Source organism: Neolamprologus brichardi, chromosome 13 (assembly GCF_056152115.1).
Source record: "Neolamprologus brichardi isolate AB-2024 chromosome 13, ASM5615211v1, whole genome shotgun sequence".
Classification (NCBI taxonomy): domain Eukaryota; kingdom Metazoa; phylum Chordata; class Actinopteri; order Cichliformes; family Cichlidae; genus Neolamprologus; species Neolamprologus brichardi.
This window is the reverse complement of record NC_142116.1, coordinates 24,242,128-24,262,561: the sequence shown is the minus strand read 5'-3', so window position 1 is coordinate 24,262,561 and position 20,434 is coordinate 24,242,128. Positions and strand designations below refer to the sequence as shown.

Genomic DNA, 20,434 nt, shown 5'->3' with positions numbered 1-20,434 from the left:
GCTGGGTAAGTACAACGCAGCCGCTGTTCATTTATTAAGCTGTGATATACCATTTGGTCACTGGATGGTGCTTCACATCTTCCGTTACCCTCTAAAGGTATACTCCAGCTTATATTTACATATTTTTTTATGTATGTAAAAACCTTTTACTTGATATTATCAAATGAGTCAAATTAACATAGTGTTATGAATATAAATGAACCATAAAATAGATCCTTTTAAATGCTTTGAGGAGAGAAATGTACAAAGTGCGATGGGGTGTAGACAGCTGGTACTTCTGGCCAAGACTTTCAAAGTAAAATCTTTACTGTTGTAAAAACGTCAAATACAGTACTCTACAAAAGTATTAAGCCACCCCTACAGCAACTGCCCTATTATTATGCTGAGCTTACAACTGTTTAACTTATTCCATAATAAACTGTATTTGTAGCAGGTGGATAACAGTAGTGAATATTAATATTATTCTACTATTAACAGCATAGTTATTTGGTGAAATTTTTTTTTTTGATTGATGATGATTGATAGTTACATAGTACTATGCAAAAGTCTTGAGAACATCCCTTATTTTCTAATATTTTGCTAGAAAAATGGGAATTAAAAGTCTTTAAAGTCATTTATTGAGGCATACACATTTAGACAATTCTAATTAGTTTCAAAGTTAATATTCAATATGACAATGTTTATTCTTCAATGCAGCTGGAAATCCCTTATACGAGCTTTCTTGTCATTTTTTAAGTAGTCTTCAGGAATAGGTCAAAGCTCTCCTTTGGATGTTGTCTCTTTTGTTCTTTTCTCAGACTAAATGATCCCACACTGCTTCTGTAATGTTGTGCTCCGGGCTCTGTCGAGGCCAATCCATCAATCCATGACTGATAAATAAAGGAATTAAATAGAAAGGTGGATAAATAGCTAGATCTATCCAGATGCTTAATATTTCCCAGCTATCTACCCAGCGCAACAGACTTACAAAGTCAGCAGTTGAACTTTTTTCTTCCCCTTTTATGTTAATTCGGTTTTGAAGCGACTAGCTTCAGGCTTTTATTGTGAAAGGAGAGGTCCTCGCGCTCGGTGGGCGAGCAGTGCGCCGCTGTTGACGCAGTTGAAACCGGTGAGTGTGAAGCGCTGACAGGACGCTGGTGGAGAGCAGCTGTCGCAAAGAGCTCAGTGAAGTGTGTCTGTCTGCATCAGCGACCACAACGCTGGATTACCATCACAGAGAGGTGAGCGTACCTGCTCGTTACAGCAGCACGTCTCTGAAGCCCTTCTTTAAGATTTTCTCTTAAAAGAAAGGTTCTTATTATCAGGGCATGAACACTTTATTTTTATTTCCCACTGGCTCTGTTAACAGCTGACTTGAGAGTTGTTAAGCTGTGATGCAAAGCCAGTACTGCATAATGTATTTCATATTAATTACAGAGTCTGCTACGTGAGTTTATCAATGGTTAGCAAATATGAATGCTTCTGTGAGTCAGTCGGTTTTGATTTTGCATCTCAGCAGATGGGGGCTCTGGCTGTGGGACAGTTGCTGCAGTAAAGGCAGATCCATACAGTGGGAATGCGTCCCGCCATGGGTGCCGCACTCTGTAGCTGAATACGAGAAGAAAAAACCGAAATCCTTAATCTGAAAATTAAAGGATTGCTGTCTGTATAACACTGCTGAATAACATTTGTGTATCTATTTATTTATTTTAAGACAAATCCGATCCCGTGCGTTGGTTTCTTTAAGTTGGACGGCGGCGGTTGTCAATGTGAGTCATAGGGGGCAGACTTCAGGCTACTCTACATGCATACAGTAGGGCTGTGACATCAAGACCATCCACTTAATGGAATGCATATTATGCGGCATGGAGATGTTGGGAGCTGTTCACTGTACAGTGTGATCAAACTAAACTGTCACCTCTGTCATCTTTGTTTTGGAGATATTCTTGATAGGAGGTTGATTTGGTAGGACCGTTATCATTTTCCACTCCTTATTCCAGGGACATCTTTGTGAGCATGACTAACTTAGCACCTGTGTTATGTAACTGCACAATATTAAAAGTGTGGGTGTTCTTTGTGTTGACACAAGGACCTGAATGTTGGGCTATATGTCAAACAGGTCTGTCTGAAGACTCACGCTGAACAGCATGTGATATGAACAACTGCTTGGCGGCACAACTGTGGCCACACAGAGACTCAGAGACTGTAACAAACACCTCCGTCTTGTCCACATCTTAACTGGGATTTTCTCTTAGTCCCACTAAACACGCCACTGGGAAGGATTGTATGAAGGCAAAACTGACATTGGTTGCTATGGTTCTAATTTTTTATAATATGCACTTTTCATTGTTGCTGTCATGGAATTCTAAAGAATTAGAGAGCCATCTTTGCGTAATGTCTACCTGCCAGTTTATCTACAATTTGGGAAAACAATCCTGCCGTTTCCTATTTTAACTGAAGATCTAAGATTGGAGCTTTCTATAATACATAAGACGCCTACTTGTGAAACTCTACAGTTCCCCCGCCTCAGTCTTCATTCACATTTTTACCCCTGAGTAACATGAGTCTAAACAGGCGTGATAAAATATTAACCCTTGCACAAATAATTCATCAAACCGCTCCAAGGACAGGGGGAAAGCATTCAGACGGATTTTACTCCAAACCACCTGTTTCAGTGTTTTGCTGTGTAGCTGCCACGCTCTGAAAATAACCCAGTCACTTGTGTTCGTCTTATCATGTGGACTTGTTGGACGTGGTTAATGGAGATATTCAGTTATCTAAGCGTTGTTTACATAGAAAGATCAGGGAATCCATTAGCTTCCCACACGTCTTTACTACAAGTACAACAAAGACTTCTGGTTGACAAGATGTCAGTAGAGGACCTGTGGCTGTTTACACAGGGATTTCGATAGGTGTGTACATATAACACATCAGTCACATGTTTGGTAGCAGCTCACCCAGGAGCCATTTACTTAGGCAGGGAGCAGACGTACCCTTATGACATTTTGCAGGTTCTGTTGTGCAATTAAAGCAAGGTGAAAGTGATCTATGTGAAGGAAAATGTTTGTTATGTTCTGAAAGATTGAACACATGACGGTATTGACTTTTACTTCAACAGTAAATTTGGATGATTTGCAAAGGAATGCTTTCCCTCCCCGATTTAAAACATATAGATATAGTGATTCATCAGGTGTTTTAGTGTATCTTAACAGGAGGATAGAGTGTACAGTTCAAATAATATTCAAACAGAGTGTAAAGTTTGCAGCCTGCATTAATTTTAGCTGCAATGTGTATGCTTGAATTTTTCCATTTGCAGAATAGCATCCACCACTGAGGTGCACATCGTGTGTCTGTATCCAAAAAAGCCGATACAGAACTGATTGATCTGCACAACAAACAGCTGCCTGATCTGTGCAACTTCTCGAGCACGGGGCTCTTTGTTTAGCATGAACCCAGCGCGGTTGTTAATATTTTATGACGAGTCATGTTACACAGTTCCCCTAGATTTGAGAGGAGCAATCCTCTGAAACATGAATCTCAAAACTGAATTTTAAAGATTTGCCAAAGCCAGCTGGCCTCGGGAATATCATAGTCTTGTTTTTCCATGATGATCTCCATGTGGTTTGGAAATCTGACAGACAACTAGTCACAATATGTTTTGTTTTTTCATTCAAGTCCAATTACCCCTTTGATCATGCAGTCTCTTCAGAATTTATTTGCATTGCCAAAGTGTAGATAATTTAGCTTTTGCTGTTGTTTACATAGGTGGATACTGTCGCTGTGTTGTAGGCCTACTGTACCCATCTGTTCAGAGTGATATATGTAGTTATATATGTACTACTATTTTTACTGGATATTGGAAGAATAATGAAATGATAGTATTTCCTTGTTGAGACATACTTTTTTAGGATCACTTGTTTTAATTAGCTGCGGTTTATGTACACCAGCTGTGTGGTGACGCTGGATATTTGCATGACTTGAACAGAAAGCTTTGTAGTGGCAGCATTTGTAGAGAACAGCCTTCGCTTTAATGGGAATAATGGATGGCTTTGGATCAGGCCGGATGTTTCAGCCAGACACCAGGTTTCTGTTTTCACTCCTTGTTAATGTTACAACAGGTTGCTTGGCAACCCCCACCCCCCACCGCCGAACCCCCTGTCTGCTTTCACCGTCTCCTGCCATTGGATGAAGTGGATGGGGAAATTAAGTGTTATGCGTTGGCTTTTCAAGGTCGGTGGCGCACAAAACCCCCGCCCTGATCACGGATGCACGTAAACAAAACCGTGAAAAGATAATTTATGCTTTGGTGACAGATTTAAGCAGCGCCCGCCTCCACTGCCGTCACAAGCACCACACGTCCCACACCAACCCCAAACCCCCAACCCACCCATGTCAGCGCTGATGGAAAACACCAGCATCGCAGCATTTGCTGGCAGATAGTTTAATGAGAATCAACACACGTCCTTACTAAAAATCTCACAGACCAATCCAAGATTTCTCAAGTGACACTTGTACGCCACAGCTTTCTCAATCGCTCACTGCAACATGTAACAAAGAGTAAGGACCATCGAATATTTTGCCACCACCTGTGAAGCGGGGCTGTTACAGACAGAGCTGCCTGCCTCTGTTTGTTTCTGGGTGTGACGGGGACGAGTCAGGCTGCACCGGCATTCCTGAAATAGATGGATGATGGGGACCAGTTGGAGTCCTGCTGCACGCTCATTTCACACGAGGATGCCTTCATAGCACTTAAAATTGCTGGATTATCGCATCGCTGTTTATATTCACGTTTAGCCGCCATATCCTATGACTCAATTATCAAGTAGTGCTGTCACATAGGCGCTCGGAGAGTTATATTAGGGAACACGCTCAGAGCTTCCAGTCCCTGTCAGACTCCAAACATTCAGCGGAGATGAGGAAACACTCTGTGACAATGATTTGAATTGTCAGCGCCGCTCACCTAATGTGCAAGTACCTCCCATTATCTAAGCCGGGAGGAATCTGTTGTGCACAGCTGTGCTCATTATGGAGTTATGAGATTAAATAAACGCCATGTCTTATTCATACTACCAAATTACATACCTCTCTACTGTCTTATGGACTTTATTTTTTTCCAATTATGTCACTCTGTTTTCATCTGAAACTTTTTAAACTAAACTCAGCTCCTTTAAAAGTAAACTATCTGAAAGTCCCTTAAGGAGACACCACAAAGCTAGTTGGATATTCAGTGTTTATCCTCTCTGTGAGGCCTGTGAGCCAAGCTCTCTCACTCTTGGAGTCAAGCCTGGAGCCCTTGCTGTGAAGATGTATCACCCTGGGTAAATTGTCAGCTCCCTGACATTCTTATTACGCTGGCTCTAAAAGCCTAGCAGGCATGTTAGAAGGAGCCTGGCTCTCTAACACAGTGTCTGTAACAGGCGGTTTGGTCCATGCAGCCAACTGCAGTCCTCCCCAGGACCTCGGCACGTACCAGCCAAGTGTTTCCTGTCCCGGGGATCTGGCCATGGTCACTTCCAGTAACTGTCTGAGCTTCACGGGGATGCGTTGGCAGGTCGCTAGCCTCTCTGAGCGATGGGGAACACATCATACAATGACAAGTGTCATGAGTGGGTTTGTTTTCCCTCCAAAAAGGACCTTTTTATCTACAGGTGAAGAAATATCCTCAAAATAAGCCCTCAAATATGATAGTGATACAGTAGGATCGCTTTAAACTCTTCTTCAAAGAATTCAAAGGCATAGAAGCTGTCTTCATACAACCCCAGCTTAAGCTCCTTCCATTATCAACACAAATGTGTAATCCTGTTCTCGGGACTGTAATGAGGGTAGTGTGTAAGTTACATACATTTCCTTTTATGCTGCAGTTGTTTGAAATGAACTTCAAATAGCTTTGGTTGAGGAATGTGTAGAATCCAAGGCTGGTGTCCAGTGTGGAAGCTGTTTATGGAAGAGAGTGGGGAGGGTTGAAGGGTAGGTGGGGGGTCTCTTCTCAATTAGGAGGATAAGCTGCTGCTCCGGAGCAGCCATTTCGAGCCATGTTTGGAGCTGTTTGGTGGGATCTGCACACAGCACTGGATAGCTTCTCCCCTCTCTGCCATTTGTTGACAAAGCAGAAGTCAAACTGCGTTACGTAACAGCTCTTTCTCTCCGTCTATACAGCTGAGCGTGTGAAGAGAGCTCTTTTGTGTTGACATGGCTCACTTTTAAGGCAGCCTCTGACTGTTTCACAGAGACCCCTACCCCCCATGGAGGGAATGCATTGCAGTTCAACTTTGTATCACCCTGCTCTGTTTAGATTTGAAAATGGACAGACAGGAAATTTAGATAATCCATAAGATCATACAGATAGAGTAATCTGTGGTGCCTGTAAAAATGCTCCAAGAGCTTAAATATTGAAGTCATAAATCGATTCAGGGAAAAATCTATTTACATAAGAGCATGTAGGGTTTTACACTAAGGTTAGAAGTGATAGGTTAGTCATTTTGGTTAGTAAACTCCATTCACAAACAAGTGATGCACAGAGTTTTAAAATAATGCCAAATAATAATCTAATAAAATAGAAATAGCGAAAAAACAGTGAGCTTGACGCACAATTTGTCAGACAACTTCAATAAAAATGCTCCAAAAGGAAAGTGCCAAAACTACAAACAAAGCTTGAGGTCAAGTTTAAGATAAGGCTCAGACGAAGAAAATCTGTACAAGATATTGTGTAATTACACAGGGAAAAAAGAATAACAAATTACAGCATGTGTCTATATGAAAACTATCCATCCATTTTCCAGTTTATTGAGCCAGGGTCACAATGTGACTGGAGCCTGTGGTATCCAGCATTAGGTGAGAGCCAGGGTACCCAACAGACAGGTCGACGGCCATTCACAGGGTTAACGCAGAGAGACAGAAAACCATTCATGCTCACGTTTAGAATGACGTGCTTGTCTTTAGACTGGAAAACCTGTACAGGCACAAAACATCCAAACAGAAGGACAATAATGTTAAAAATTAGGTGCTTTGTTGTGTTTTGTTTATTATTACACTTTAGGGAACAAACCTATTCAAGGATGAGAATAAAACAAGAGAGGCTTTCAGGCTGGTTCGTAAAGTAAATACAACTGCTAACATCTTTAAAACCCACCACATCTTTAAACACCCCACCTCCCACTCCGTGTAAATATCTGAAATGTTTCCCAAGCAAGTGAAGAACTGCATGGATATTGCAAAATTTCCTTAAAAAATTTCTATTAGGTATCGAAATAATCCTGGACGGATGGACGGACGGACAGACGGATGGATGGATGGAAAGATGGATGGACGGATGGATGGAACAACCAGGACATAAAGAACAGGGTCTATGACTTATTTATACAGATAAATTCGCGGGCTCTTTTCTGCATTGAGCTTGTAAAATCATCAGGGGAAAAAGGGTTGTCAAAGATTATATAAGTTGTTGAAATTTCTCTTCCTAACACGGCGATGTTCCATGAGAAAAAAATGTAAATATTTGTTGGTACCATTATATAACTGAAGGAAGTTCTCCCTGATCCAGGGAGGCAAAACTTTAAACAATAAAATCAGATGTCCTGTGGACACAAAGAGCCACCCGCATCATTTAGAAGGACGAAGAGTGGCTCAATCTTGACTGTTTTGTGAAAGATTTTAGCTAAACTCCTTGGTAACATTTTTTTTTCAGTACCTCAGTGTCAAAGGCCTTTGCCAGATACCCTTTTCCCTGTTTTTATTGATATTAATACAGTAAACAATGTAGTTTTCCATCATAGAGTAAGATAAATTTCATGTTTAAGAAGCTAGATTAATGCTGGGGAAGAAAGCTTTCCATCAATCTTAAAATTATTCAAGATTGTGGGGAAGATAAGATTCAGGATTTCAGAAAGTACTCAACGTGAAACCAGAGAAAGTGGCCATATTTTTTCTGTTTTATATGTAAAACTTTTAAATGAATCAGCAACAAGTGTTTGAATACTGCCCTCGCGCCGGGAGGGAGCCTTTCTTTTGAATCAGGGATTCTGGGAACCCATCAGCTACTGTGCTGGCTAAGCTTCTGGGTGCAATGGGCCTTGATGAGGGGGGCTTTCAGTGTAGCCAGCCAGTGGGCTTAGAGTTCTATTTCTGCCTGCCAGCAACTGTTTACGAATGCAGGTAAATTAAAAAGAAAAAAGCCAATAGAATCCTCGTCACACGATGGCCCGCTCAGACGTGAGTTGTGAATAGCGCTGGGACTGCAGGCAGATTCTGGGAAACCCGAAAGCATCCGTGGCATTGAGGACCGTATGGGTGGCTGAATCATCCAGTAGCAAATTGCAGCTATCATCTTTGGTCTGCCTCTCTGTCTCTCATCTGCTGTCCTGCGTGAGCATTTTAAGAGGCAGGAGGATTTCCACAGTTGTTGAGTGGGTGCAACATTCCCAGGTGGCATGTGGTGACAGGTGCATCTGAACACGCCTGTTGTCGCAAGCAAACAGACCCCCCCTCGTACATAGCGAAAGGTCAAGGTCAACCCTGGGACTGTTCCGCCCACATGAGACCCTCAAAGCTCGGCCGTGCGGCTCACGGGGCTTCAGAGGATCCTGATGTGCGTCGTGGAATAAGGGCTGTTTGTACACATCATCAGGAAGGTAATGTATCTCTCTCTCCAGACATGCAGTGACGCCTTGGGGTGGTCGTTGGCTTTTATGAGTTGTTTGTTTTGGCAGTGTTGGTCACACCAGGGAGCTTTCGTTCAGTAGGAGGTTTATGTATCTGTGTGTGAGAGAGAGTGTTGTGTTGTAATGGAACTGAGAGATGCATATTAGATGAATCATCTGGGCTTTGCTGCTTTTAGATAATGGCAGAGGTCAGAGCTGAGAGGGTGTTTCACTGACTGTGATGTGAATATAATGACACGTACCCTGTTAATTGTTAAACTGTGAATTTGAATTTAACTCTTTTTTTGGTAAATGTTATAAGACTTAGTTTCTACATGTCAGACTTGTTTTGTTTTGGGGGGGGGCGGGGTTCTGAGAAATCAGCACAAATAGCACTTAATAGCACATCCGCTCGCTTTAAAAAAAGGAAAGTCAGGCTGTCTTTGGAACCTTTGAGCCACTAACTCAAGGCCCACTAAGTGGTCTGCTGAACTTTGAACAAATTCAGCAAATAGTGACTTAACTTCATATCAACTAAGCCAAATAGACTCATAACAGAACCCTCTTCCTAAAAAGGCCAGGGATGATCTCTGCTCTGTGTGTTTATACAGCAAACTAAACGCTGTCAGCTGTCATATTCGCTCTATCTGTTATATGCCAGAATTTCAAACACACTCAAAATGCTCTTTCTACTGTAAATTCTCCATCTCGGGGTTCATGTGAGGATACAGCGGAAGCAGAACTGAGATCAGCGTAAGCACTCCTCAAAGGAATGCCTGTTAATGGTTTTGGAAATGAGATCATAGATGCTTTGCCTCTCCGGGATGCAGGGGGTCAAGAAGCAAGCTGATTTTATTAAAGAGGGATGGGAAATAAACACACAGTTTCTGATGCTCAGGGACGGCTCAGCTCCAGTACTGGAAGACGTTTAAAAAGGTTTTTTGCTTTGTGTCTCCTTGGGACTTGTTTGGAATTGCTCCCATTTTCCCTCATCCATTTTAGGCCTATTTGTGGAGGCTTCCAGCTGGAACATCGGCCTGTTCTGCAGGTTGGCTTATTTACCGCCATGTGTAAACAGAGAGCACACAGTGTCCCACGCAAACTCAGAAGAAAAGGAACAACTTTAAAAGCAGCTTAAAATTTTCATTGCAGAGTAAATTCTAGATGGCTTTTGCTGCTCTGGCTTTTCCTCACTGTTTTCCTCTTAGTTTACAAATGAAAATGAAAAGAAAACACTCTTTGTGTCTGTTTGTGTATATGAACAAGTGACTGTTTGAGTGTCTTGGTGAGTTTGTTTGCAGTCTTAATCAGTCTTTTTCTTGGCATTTGAAATGGGGATGTCTCCTAAATCAGCCATGCTGCCTGAGCACAACGGCCAGATGAGCAGTAGGAAGTTTCACAGATACTTTTATGGCGGCCGTGCTCTGACTTCTGCATGCGCCACTGCTGGAGCTTAGAGCAATACGGGTTACTTTTCTCCTTTCTTGTTGTCATTAAAGGGAAGCACAATTTTTGAATTTATATCAAAGTGGAAAGTACTGAATTTGATTCTCAATAATCTTATCTTAATTATCTTTGCTGAGTAACAGTGGAATTGTACTGCAAGAATGCATTGAACAGATCTTTGTGGCATCTGATCCATGCTACCGTTTGGATGTTTCACTGCAACTTCTGTAATCTGTAACATAAGTTGTAATGTCTCTCTGGATGGAAAAAAAATCATTATATATTATATAGACTGTGCTGTATTATGTTCTAAGCAAACAATGGCTATTGGCTTGAGTTTGAAAGTTTTTCTGAATTAAACAACACTTTGAATTACTAATATAACTTAATGTGAAAGAGTCTTCAGATGATTTAAACAGATAAAGTTCGCTGCCTTCCTGTGTTGTATCTCATTTCAGTGTGTAACCCAACCACAGAGGCACAACCACAGTTTCATTAGCTGTATGTGGTTCCTCATTAAAGCTGTCTTTGCAGTGCCTTCACTATTAATGCCAGTGCTAAACCAAATCTTACTCGTATAAGACATTTTCTGTGTATGTTATATTCCTTCAGTGCATACAGTCATCCATTCTAACAAGCAGAGACTTGGCCTGGTTATCAAATTCATTCTCCTCAGTCCATCTGATGTGAAGTTTATTGAGAATGATGCAGATGTTTCCACTGCTGTGGTGCTACATTTGTCAGACTAAGTCATGAACATTGGAGAGAAGCGCAGGTGGCTGTAGATTAAAATGAACATTAGTGGATTTCTTTATAGGTGCCCATAGATCCAAACCCTTTCATCTCTTCCTGCTAGGACCTGAAATGAATTGAAAATTTTGTTTTGTGCCTCCAACAAAAAGTTATTTAGTTGTTGTTCATAATTTTTTATTCTGAATTCTGTCAGGATCTTTGTGTAGCTGCAGGTTAATAGTTAATAATACATCATAGGAATCTATCTTGGGGAATCCTCCTATTTAATAGTCTTCCATGTGTTTCCCTTCCAGGGCTCTCCAGCAGAGGGCAGCGTAAGACCAAGCGCAACTCCCAGTAAGTCAGCTCTCAGTCTAAGCCAGTGGTTCTTAACCTTGTTGGAGGTACCGAACCCCACCAGTTTCATATGTGCATTCACTGAACCCCTCTTTAGTGAAAAATAAAATGTGATTTTTTTTACTGGTGCACAAAATGAGCCATGCATGTCATGGCGGAGGCTCTGCCGAACCCCTGAGACCGACTCACCGAACCCCTAGGGTTCGATCGAACCCAGGTTAAGAACCACTGGTCTAAGCCTATCAAATAGTTCATTTAACCTCATCTCCTATGTACCACAATGATGTGAATTCATCACTTGCATGGCATTAAATCAATCATGTACTATGTAGCACCCTTGTTAAATCAGATAGGGAATTGCTTTAATGAACAGGTGATAGATAACTGCTAGATAATTGCTTCAAATCTTAAAAGTGGGATGTTTTGCCTTAAATATACTTTTTTTCATAATCACACACAAAATAACTCTTTTTGTTCCTTCCTGTGTGTTTGTTGTGTTAAAGTCCCTTCAGGTCCTCGGACAGTCTGTGCTGTCAGGATTACACCTGTGAAAAGCATGAAAGGCTCTCCTGACCTGATTCCCACCCCAGGTGATGCATCCATGTGGCTCATCAATGTTTCAGCTACTACAGTTGTGGAAACCTCATACTCACACAGAAGACATAGAATGTGGTCTTCAAAGTCACTTGTTGAGAATTGGGTGTTAATTTAACGGGGGAATAAAAAAAATACTGCATAGAGCAAGCTTCAGGCGCTCTACTTTCACCTCTGGCGGGGTGCTCGTGGTAATTAGTTTTACAGGACAGCAGGATATTAATTTGATGGCCTGGTTTTGATGTAACAGTTCTATTTTGGCGATTTGGAGCATGAGGTAGCAGTAAGTTGGATTCTCAGCAGCAAGACGTTCCTTAACAACCACCAAAATAAATAAATAAATAGCAGCTAAAGTGAGATTTTGAATGTTTTCAGATTTGGACCCGAGCAGAGTTTGCAAAGGGAAAGGCGTGGTGACCCTAAGGGCCACTCTCGTCCACATCGATGATGAGGACTGCATCAGCGATGAGCCAAACGTCATCTCAACACCAAGTAAGTCAGGACAGCTGCCACAGTTGTTTCGTCACAGCTCTCCACATGATGAAGAGAATATTAAGAGGTTAGCAAGAATAACATGGCCGCGTGTGTATGTGTGTGTAACAGGAGCACATCCGTGTAAAATGTGGACAGAGGATGTGAGTTTGGCCGTAATTTAACTGGCGTTTCGTCATGTTTTTGCAGGATTATATAACTACTCATCTTTTAAAGTGTATGCTCAGCTGGGCACGCTCAGAGCCGTGATGAAGGCCGACTGCTCATATTTTCATACAAGTGTCAAAGAGGTCTTTTGTTGTGGCCTGCCCACGCTGCACTTTGGAGCAGGCAGCCTTAACTGTGGGCTCGTTTGTTGTGCAGAGCGGAATGGAACCGGTCTGGAGGTTAGCCAAGGCTTTTGGGGAGATGCTTTAATTGTTGTAGAGTCTGAATATAAAGGCCAGTGGAACAAATGGCCTTAACAGCTAACTGAATAGGCACTTTGTTCTTGTGACAAAGTTCAGAGATTGTGGGAGAATCCTTCTTCTTTTTTTTCCGGGGATATTAACAGCCCCTTGCATGAAAACCACTAAGGAAAGCATTCACACCCTGCAGAATGAAATGGAGATTTATTTTATCTGCAATTATCTGTTATGATTTGCTGTCATAAGCTCGGTCAGAGAATTTACTTTTTTGCATCGTCCCCAGTGTTTTTGTTCTTGCCGCGCTGGCTGCCAAACTAAGAGAGTTTTGGACCCTTTTTAGGTGGCTGGACAAGCCAGATTAATGGAGACAGCTCTAAAGCAGGACTGGCTGAGGGTGGCAGCAATGACACAGCCGATTTACCTCCTGTAAGCAACACTCTGTGCCAGGTACGTTTACTTCCACCCCATTTAACACACGATCTTGGTTTGATTTTATGAGCACTGAGTGATCTTCTTATTTTACGGTGCTGGTTAGATGTCTTTTTTTTCTTCTTGTTTTTATTACAGGACAGTTTTTCTTTCTCTTGACTTGTAAACTTGTATCTTCTGTCACTTTCAGAACAATTCATCTGAGAGCATAAAAGAAAATCAAGCTCCGTTCTCCACTGACATTCAGAACTCGGTGACATCGACTCCCAGCTCTGTTTATCCTTGCACCAGCATAGTTAACCCCACCATAGTCCTGCTACAACACAACAGAGGTGAGCACACCTGTCTGTAGGTTGGGGGCGACAGATATTAAGAAGCTTAAAATTGCTTGTGTGCCCTTTTAGGGAAGCTTGGTGGTATTAAGTCATATATATGTCACTCAGACCCACTGAATGATGCACTGGAGCACCAGCATGTCAGATCAAAAACACACATGCAGAGGGACCAGCTGCCAAAACACAGAATAACCTCAGATTACAGTTCAGGCACTGGTGGTGTTGCTTTTCTGCTTATCACTCCACTACATCTTTACTTAGCGAGTAGATGTTTTCTGCTGTGTCAGTGTTCAAAGTCTCACATGGAACATTTAACGGTGTCGTTGTCTCTGTCTGCGTTACATGTATAACAACTGCTTTCACACATCACTGCTGAGTCACGTTTTACTTGTCATGTCTCTGTCTGTGTTTGTTTCACAACAGAACAGCAAAAGCAGCTTTCTCATCCTGAAGGTACGCACTGAGGTCTCGTTGACGTCTAAAACATGTAACACTTTTTTTTTTCATTCGTTCGACTGCTCGCAGAAGTGCTGCTTTTATTAAAGCGCAACACCTTTTTCATTTCTCGACTGAACCATCTGTGTGCGCACCACCACCCCCTTTTCCCGGTTTCATGACTAACTTTTGTTTGTTAGTTTGATACAAGCGTCATGAAGTAATAAGTCAAGATACTGTTACCATTTTTGGGAACGCAGTACGATGCTCAGGTTATACCGAACGCATTTCATTTCCTTTTTGTTTGATGCTGTTTTTCTTTTGTGTTGCTTCTTATCAAACCTGGGATTTTAATCTTAGACTTTATTGTTCCCGTCACCAGTGGGTTACATGGAAAAATTACTGATTAGCATGAACTTGAGTTTTTTAGGCCGGCTTCTGTTCTTTCATTTATTTACTTGACATTGGACAAACCTTATCCTTATCATTTAAATCCAAGTGTGTGTGACTGAACCTGTCCTACCACTGAGAAGTCATGTAGAAAACAAAGACAATATACTTTCTGATATTTGTCATGTATTTTATGTAAAAGGGGCATGAAAGGCAGTATACCCAAAATGCATTGTGTAGCTTACTAGGATGAGCTGGTGACCAATATTCCAAAGACATTTTTCATCTGGATTGCTGGAAATACACTGGTGGCACTATTATTAAGAGTCTCCCTGTTGAGTTTATTTGCAGTATAAAACACACGTAGCCAGCTCAGTAAACTGAGCTACAGGCTTACTCTGCTTGGTAGAGCGGTATTAATATCTGAATCACTTCATTGAGTGAAGTATCCCAGTAAGTAATGGTGGTTTCCCAGCATAAACAATAAATGGGTGTTGGAAGTAACTTAAGTAAATAATGTACTGCATCTGAAATGTTCTGAAAAGTTATTTCTTGCACAAATTTTATATAATCTGTCTTCATGCTTTTTGGTTGCTTGTGCTGCCATATCACTGGAAATGTGTTGTGAGCTTAGCTTTCTTTTAGCTTATTTTTCTTGTGCTTCACAGACCCAACCCCAGAAAGGGACAAAAGCCCCGAATCCAGAAGTGAAACTGTCAGTCCAGTCCCTGAAATGGACGGGAAGAGGCAGCGGCTATCACTGCACTCCCCTGTGCTGAGTCCTCTCAACAAGCCCATTGTGCCTGTACGGGTGAGCGATTAAACCAGCTGTCGAATGAAGACTAATCGACTCTCTGTAAATGTTTAATGGGTGCTTTGTTTAGATAACACATGGGTGATTAATGCTACAGTAAAAGAGGTATTTACACAAAAAGCATGACCACATGTCATGTTTTTGATGTGATTAAAATTTTATTTTTATTAATCGTTGTAATAAATATAATATATAGTCCTCTAATCACACTCATAGCAGGTGTGTGTTACTAATAGCACTCTCACATTTAGGTGTCAGCTTCACAATAGCACTGCATCAGAATTAACGTTAAATGAGATGCTGTCATTCTTTTTTGTTGCACTTTATTAAATGAAACAAAATGCTCTGAGAAACTCAGACAGGGGAACGTCTTCCTGCTCGAAAAGGATGCAGATGATGCTCTTCTAAAATTCACGTTGACCGGTTGTGAATTAATTGTTCCCACACTGTAATTTCAGAACACCGAAAAGTCCAAAGACTGGTATAAGACAATGTTCAAACAGATTCACAAAATACCTGGTAAGTCGTTTCTTTTTTTCTGCTCTGTGTTGTTTCTCTGTTTGATCAGTTTTGCCTGGTCTGTTTCTGTCCCTGTGTCTTTATATATGTGTCTCTGTGTTATGTCATGCTGTCCTCTGTCTCTCCATCATTGTGCATAGAGCCTATTGAGGAAAACCCTTACCGTCCCACCTACATATTCCCTGAGAGCTATGAGATTCAGGTGAAATCGAAAGGTATCTGATGGCAGTAACTCCACTCTCGTTGGCTTTACTAATCTGCAGCCATCTTGGACCCTCTTAAATACTTCAGCTGTGTTTAATCTTTGCGCTAGTACCTACTCGCCTCAAAACGACCGAGCTCGAGGATGCAGAAAGGCTTTAATGTAATCTTTTCTGACATGTGTTTCTTAACAGTCACTATTACAGTAATCTTTAAATACACCGCAAGGTTCGTGCAGAACTCCTGATCACAGAACGAAATCTGTTTGCATCTAATACTGTGCAAAAGTCTGGTGCCACCCCTTGTTTCGTGGAAGTGTAGAATATATAAGGAAAAAATAGAGTTTGTACAGCTCTAACAAACTTGAAAGTCACTATTTGGTGTGACCACCTTTATTCTTCAACACAGCCTGAACTCTTTTTGCCAAGTTTTCTAGTAATTTCTGTAAGTACTCTTTAATAATAGTTCTCCGGGCTTCTTGAAGCTCAGTCACAGCTCTTCTTTGGATTCTGGCTGCCTTTTGTTCTGTTCTCAGTCAAGATGATCCCACATGGATTCAGTAATGTTGAGGTCTAGGCACTGGGGAGGCCAATCCATGATTGAATGTGTTCCTGATTGTGTGTTTTTTTTCTGCCCAGGTGTACTTTTACTGCATTGGCAGTGTGTTTGTGATCACTGTCATGCTGAACAACAAAGCTGTTGCCAATCAGATGCATTCTAGATAGGGATGCAACGATACCAATTTTTTCAAACCGATACGATACCGATACTTGGATCTGAGTACTTGCCGATACCGAGTACAAAAACCGATACTTCTACCACACACACACACACACAAATGCAATGAATTGGAAGACAGGTTTTATTTTATTCTCTGCCGATAATAAATAATATTTTAATAAAAATGACCACAAAAAAATTTCAAGTGAAAAATAAGCACTTCTCTTAAATTATTGCAGAGTCTCCACATTGTAATTTAACAAAATATCACTGAACTATTGGCACTGTCTCGAGCTTTCAGAATAATAAATAAACACTTCTGTTTGGAATAAAATAAATACAAATTAGGTTTGAGAATAAAATAAACTTTTAAATTATTGCAGAGTGTCCATATTGTAAACAAACAAACAAACAAAATAAGAAAGTATTTGGCATTGATGAACGAACTCCCCATCTGCCCGTGGATCATCAGTCCACTGTGCCGTTAAACCAAGGACTGACATCGCACACACTGCTTGTCTTTACCTCTTTAGAAAGTTTTGGCACCATTATCTCCCTGATGTGTGGGCGGCTGGGAATTTTATATCGCAGCTCGAGTATGCTGAGAAGACGGTGCAATCCTATGTTTTCCACGACCGGCATTGGCTGGTCATCCAGAGCAATAAAATGAGTCAGAGCCTCTGTTATTTTAACTGCCCGTGGATTTTCTCTTGACATTTTTCATCGCTTTTCCAAAACCCGAGTTAAAGTTGGCTGTTCCGGTCCACACTGCTGACATTTTGTTTAGCCTAGCTACAGCAGCCTCCAGTTTCTCTTTTTTTATCTGGAGCCGCCAGTCTCACTCGTCTAACCCTGTGCCTGTTTAGCGCGGGATGTCCCCCTAGTGGCCAATCTAAAAAACTACAACAAAAATGACAATCCACCCTCTGATTAATGAAATAAGTTAGTATCGGTTTGTGGTATCGGTTAACTTTTACGAGTTAACCGATACCACATTTTACAGTATCGGTCCCGATACCTGATACCAGTATCGGTATCGGTGCATCCCTAATTCTAGATGTTATTGCATTGTAAAAGGAGCTTGCAAAGAAAACCGTCTGGACTTCTTTAAGTTGCTTGAAGACGTTTCACCTCTCATCCGAGAAGGTTTTTCAATTCTAAGGTCAAATGGCGGAACATTGGTATCCTCAAAAGAGCGTCCTTTATCCTTAAGATGCAAATGGACTGCTGAGTCTTGGCCTACGGAGGTGGCTCTTCGAAGCCAATGTTCACATTTTGGACAGAGAGGACAGATGGTTTGAAAGAGGAGTGAAAGAAGCCATCTATGTCCACTGTGAGCGACCATCTTTGAACAGAGGCGGTGGTTTACCACACCAACTGTCTGCCATCTATAATCCAGTTTTGAGTTCCCTCCCTAGATGCCTTAACGCCCACTCACATCCTGGGCCATCTGAGCTCAGGAAATCGGATGATAAGGTTTGGGCCAGGTTTCACAATGAGCTCACCCAAAACCCTGGCTGATTGGGACCCACACCCATTTTCACAACTTGGCTCAGGTGATTAGAGGATCATCAGGGGGTCCTTTTTGGGGGGATACTCCCACTGGGTTTAAATCTGGGACTCTCCGCCTTTTGACCTTAGAACTGAAGAAGCTTCTCGGATGAGAGATGAAACGTCTTCAAGCAACTTAAAGAAGTCCAGACGCTTTTCTTTGCAAGCTCCTTTGACTACGATGACCTGGATGACTGAGAACCTTCACAGACATATTGCATTGTAAACCAAAATCTGATGATACTTTTATGTGTATATAATTTCATCGATTTTGACCATATCTTCAGTACCCCTAACTGAAATGCAACACCAAACCATGACAGAGCCTCCGTTATGTTTTACAGATGTCTGTAAAGACTCACGGTTGTCCCTCTCTCCTGACCTCTCCTGTACATACTAATGAACCACAAATTTCACATTTGGATTCATTACTCTGTAAGACCTGTAGCCACTGATTTCCAGTCCAGGTTTTGTGTAATCTGGCATATCTTATCCTTTTGTTCCTTAAGAATGGCTTCTTGATACTCACTCTTCCACAAAGACCATTTCTGATGAGGCTTCAATGAAAGGTAGATGGATCAAGTTAAGGGCCGGATGCACCTCTTAGGTCCTGTGTCAGATCTTTGCTGGATTTTTTCCAATTTCTTAAGTACATGACTTTCAGATGCTGTTCATTTGCTGTATGTAGCTTTTTGGGCTGTTTTTTTTTTTTCTTTTGTCCTCCATTTTTCCAATTTCCTCACATTTTTTTAAGGACATGCTGCAATGCTGAGACACACTGCTGGTAACAAAGTGACTAAAAATGCAGTTTAAAAATCGTTTGTCATTTGTAACAACACGGGTTCAGCCCTTGTTAGGCGCCTGGTGCTTAAACGATTCATAGGTCAGTGTGGCTTAAAAAAACATTTCTCTGAAAATGGCCAGGTACTGGACTGAAGTGAAAAAGAATACACGGAGAACTATTCCTCAAAGCTACTTAAAGAACAATATGAAGAAATGAGGGGTGGCACAACACTTTTGGACAATACTGTATGCTGTGGCATGTCACAGTAGGAAAACGACAGGTGTAAATAACAAAATTATATAATGAGTAACACTTTTTATGCATAATTATCAAAAAATCCTATTTCAGGAGTGAAATAAAAATAACTAAATTCTGAGTTTTATTACAATTATTGAAACAATCATTGATTAAAGAAAAGGTTATCTCATCTACTGAAGTGTTATGATCATCCCCTGAATAATATACTATTTCCAGTTGATGCATGGATGATGCACGATGCCTTCAAGTGTATTTTTCCTTTTATATCAGAAAAATGTAATAATATTGTCATGTTCTCTTTTTTTCTGTTAACCATCTATTACTACAAATTTCAGGCTGTAATCTTTTTTTTTTTTTAATATTTTGTAGATGCTTATTCTGACTTTTCTGTAATAAGGCGTCTTTTGCATTATTTCCACCACTAGGTGCTGCTGTAGTCCTACATTAAGGTTTTTAGTCTGCTACCCAGAGTTGATCCTCATAATAATACTCTACTAACCAGTGTTTAGGTTAAAATACTAGATGGTTAAGGTAGAGTCTGGCTCATAGTTTTGGTTTTGGATTTGCACATCTAGCCACCACAGCAAGGTTTTAGGTCAAATGAAAGGAGATGCTCAGTCTCAGCTCAACAATTGCATAAAGTGATCAATGTAGATGTGTAGCTGTGACACTTACCAGAGCTCTCTGACTGTGACAGTTCTGGCTCTGTGGCTCTACAGTGCATTACTCAGTCAGACCCTCAGTGCTCATCGATGCTTGGATCCCTTTTTAGCTCAGTAATGCTTCCCTTGAAGTGCTTTGATTTGACACTCTTTGCCTGTGTTTGGTCTAATGGAAGGTGTGAGGCGAGGGAAAATGCAGGAAAAGAGCGTCTTCAGTGTCTTCTGAATTATTTAATACTGTGCTATATCCATTGCTTTTTAAGTAACAAAGACAGCAAGAGATAAAAATTAATAATAAATCACTTTTTATTGCTGTACTTTCCTCTTTCAGATGATGGTCCAACCCCCTTTGGTTACTTGGAAGATGGTGAGTTTGGGATAAGTAGCTGTAGGAGTTCAACCAAAATAATGTTCTAAATTTGGAGGCACTATTTACACAGTGCAAGTATTGAGGTATTTATGTTCCTAATTCCAGTGAGAGCAGTCCCACGCTCAAAAAGTGAGAATGAGGTTGATTCAAGAGGCTGCTCGATGCCAGTGCCAATGCGGTCGTCTTCCCTCAAACCCTCTGCCAAAAGGTCAGCATCTTCCATCTGCCCCAGTCCAAAGCAAAGATGTTTGCTTTGATACTTAACACACAGCACAGTTCTGTTTGTGTTTGTTAGAAGAAGAAGCTGTTCACAATTCGGAATA

The 20,434-nt window shown here is 41.2% G+C and overlaps 1 protein-coding gene across 4 annotated transcripts in view; it reads left to right on the top strand.

Moving 5' to 3' along the window:
• Positions 1-1,120: 1,120 nt before the first annotated feature.
• sorbs1 (sorbin and SH3 domain containing 1) overlaps positions 1,121-20,434 on the top strand; it is a 42,341-nt gene continuing 23,027 nt past the window's right edge. The window contains exons 1-12 of one of the 4 annotated variants that reach the window (XM_006799013.3): positions 8,499-8,606; positions 11,108-11,150; positions 11,654-11,740; positions 12,120-12,236; positions 12,984-13,090; positions 13,263-13,404; positions 13,831-13,860; positions 14,901-15,043; positions 15,505-15,565; positions 15,706-15,780; positions 20,073-20,108; positions 20,217-20,319. In XM_006799013.3, the coding sequence (XP_006799076.1) occupies positions 11,707-11,740; positions 12,120-12,236; positions 12,984-13,090; positions 13,263-13,404; positions 13,831-13,860; positions 14,901-15,043; positions 15,505-15,565; positions 15,706-15,780; positions 20,073-20,108; positions 20,217-20,319 (848 nt within the window). In that variant the 5' untranslated portion in view covers positions 8,499-8,606; positions 11,108-11,150; positions 11,654-11,706. Of the gene's footprint in view, positions 1,221-8,498; positions 8,607-11,107; positions 11,151-11,653; positions 11,741-12,119; positions 12,237-12,983; positions 13,091-13,262; positions 13,405-13,830; positions 13,861-14,900; positions 15,044-15,504; positions 15,566-15,705; positions 15,781-20,072; positions 20,109-20,216; positions 20,320-20,434 lie in introns of those variants that run through there. The other 3 variants (XM_006799012.3, XM_087850350.1, XM_006799008.3) reach the window with 3 other exon arrangements.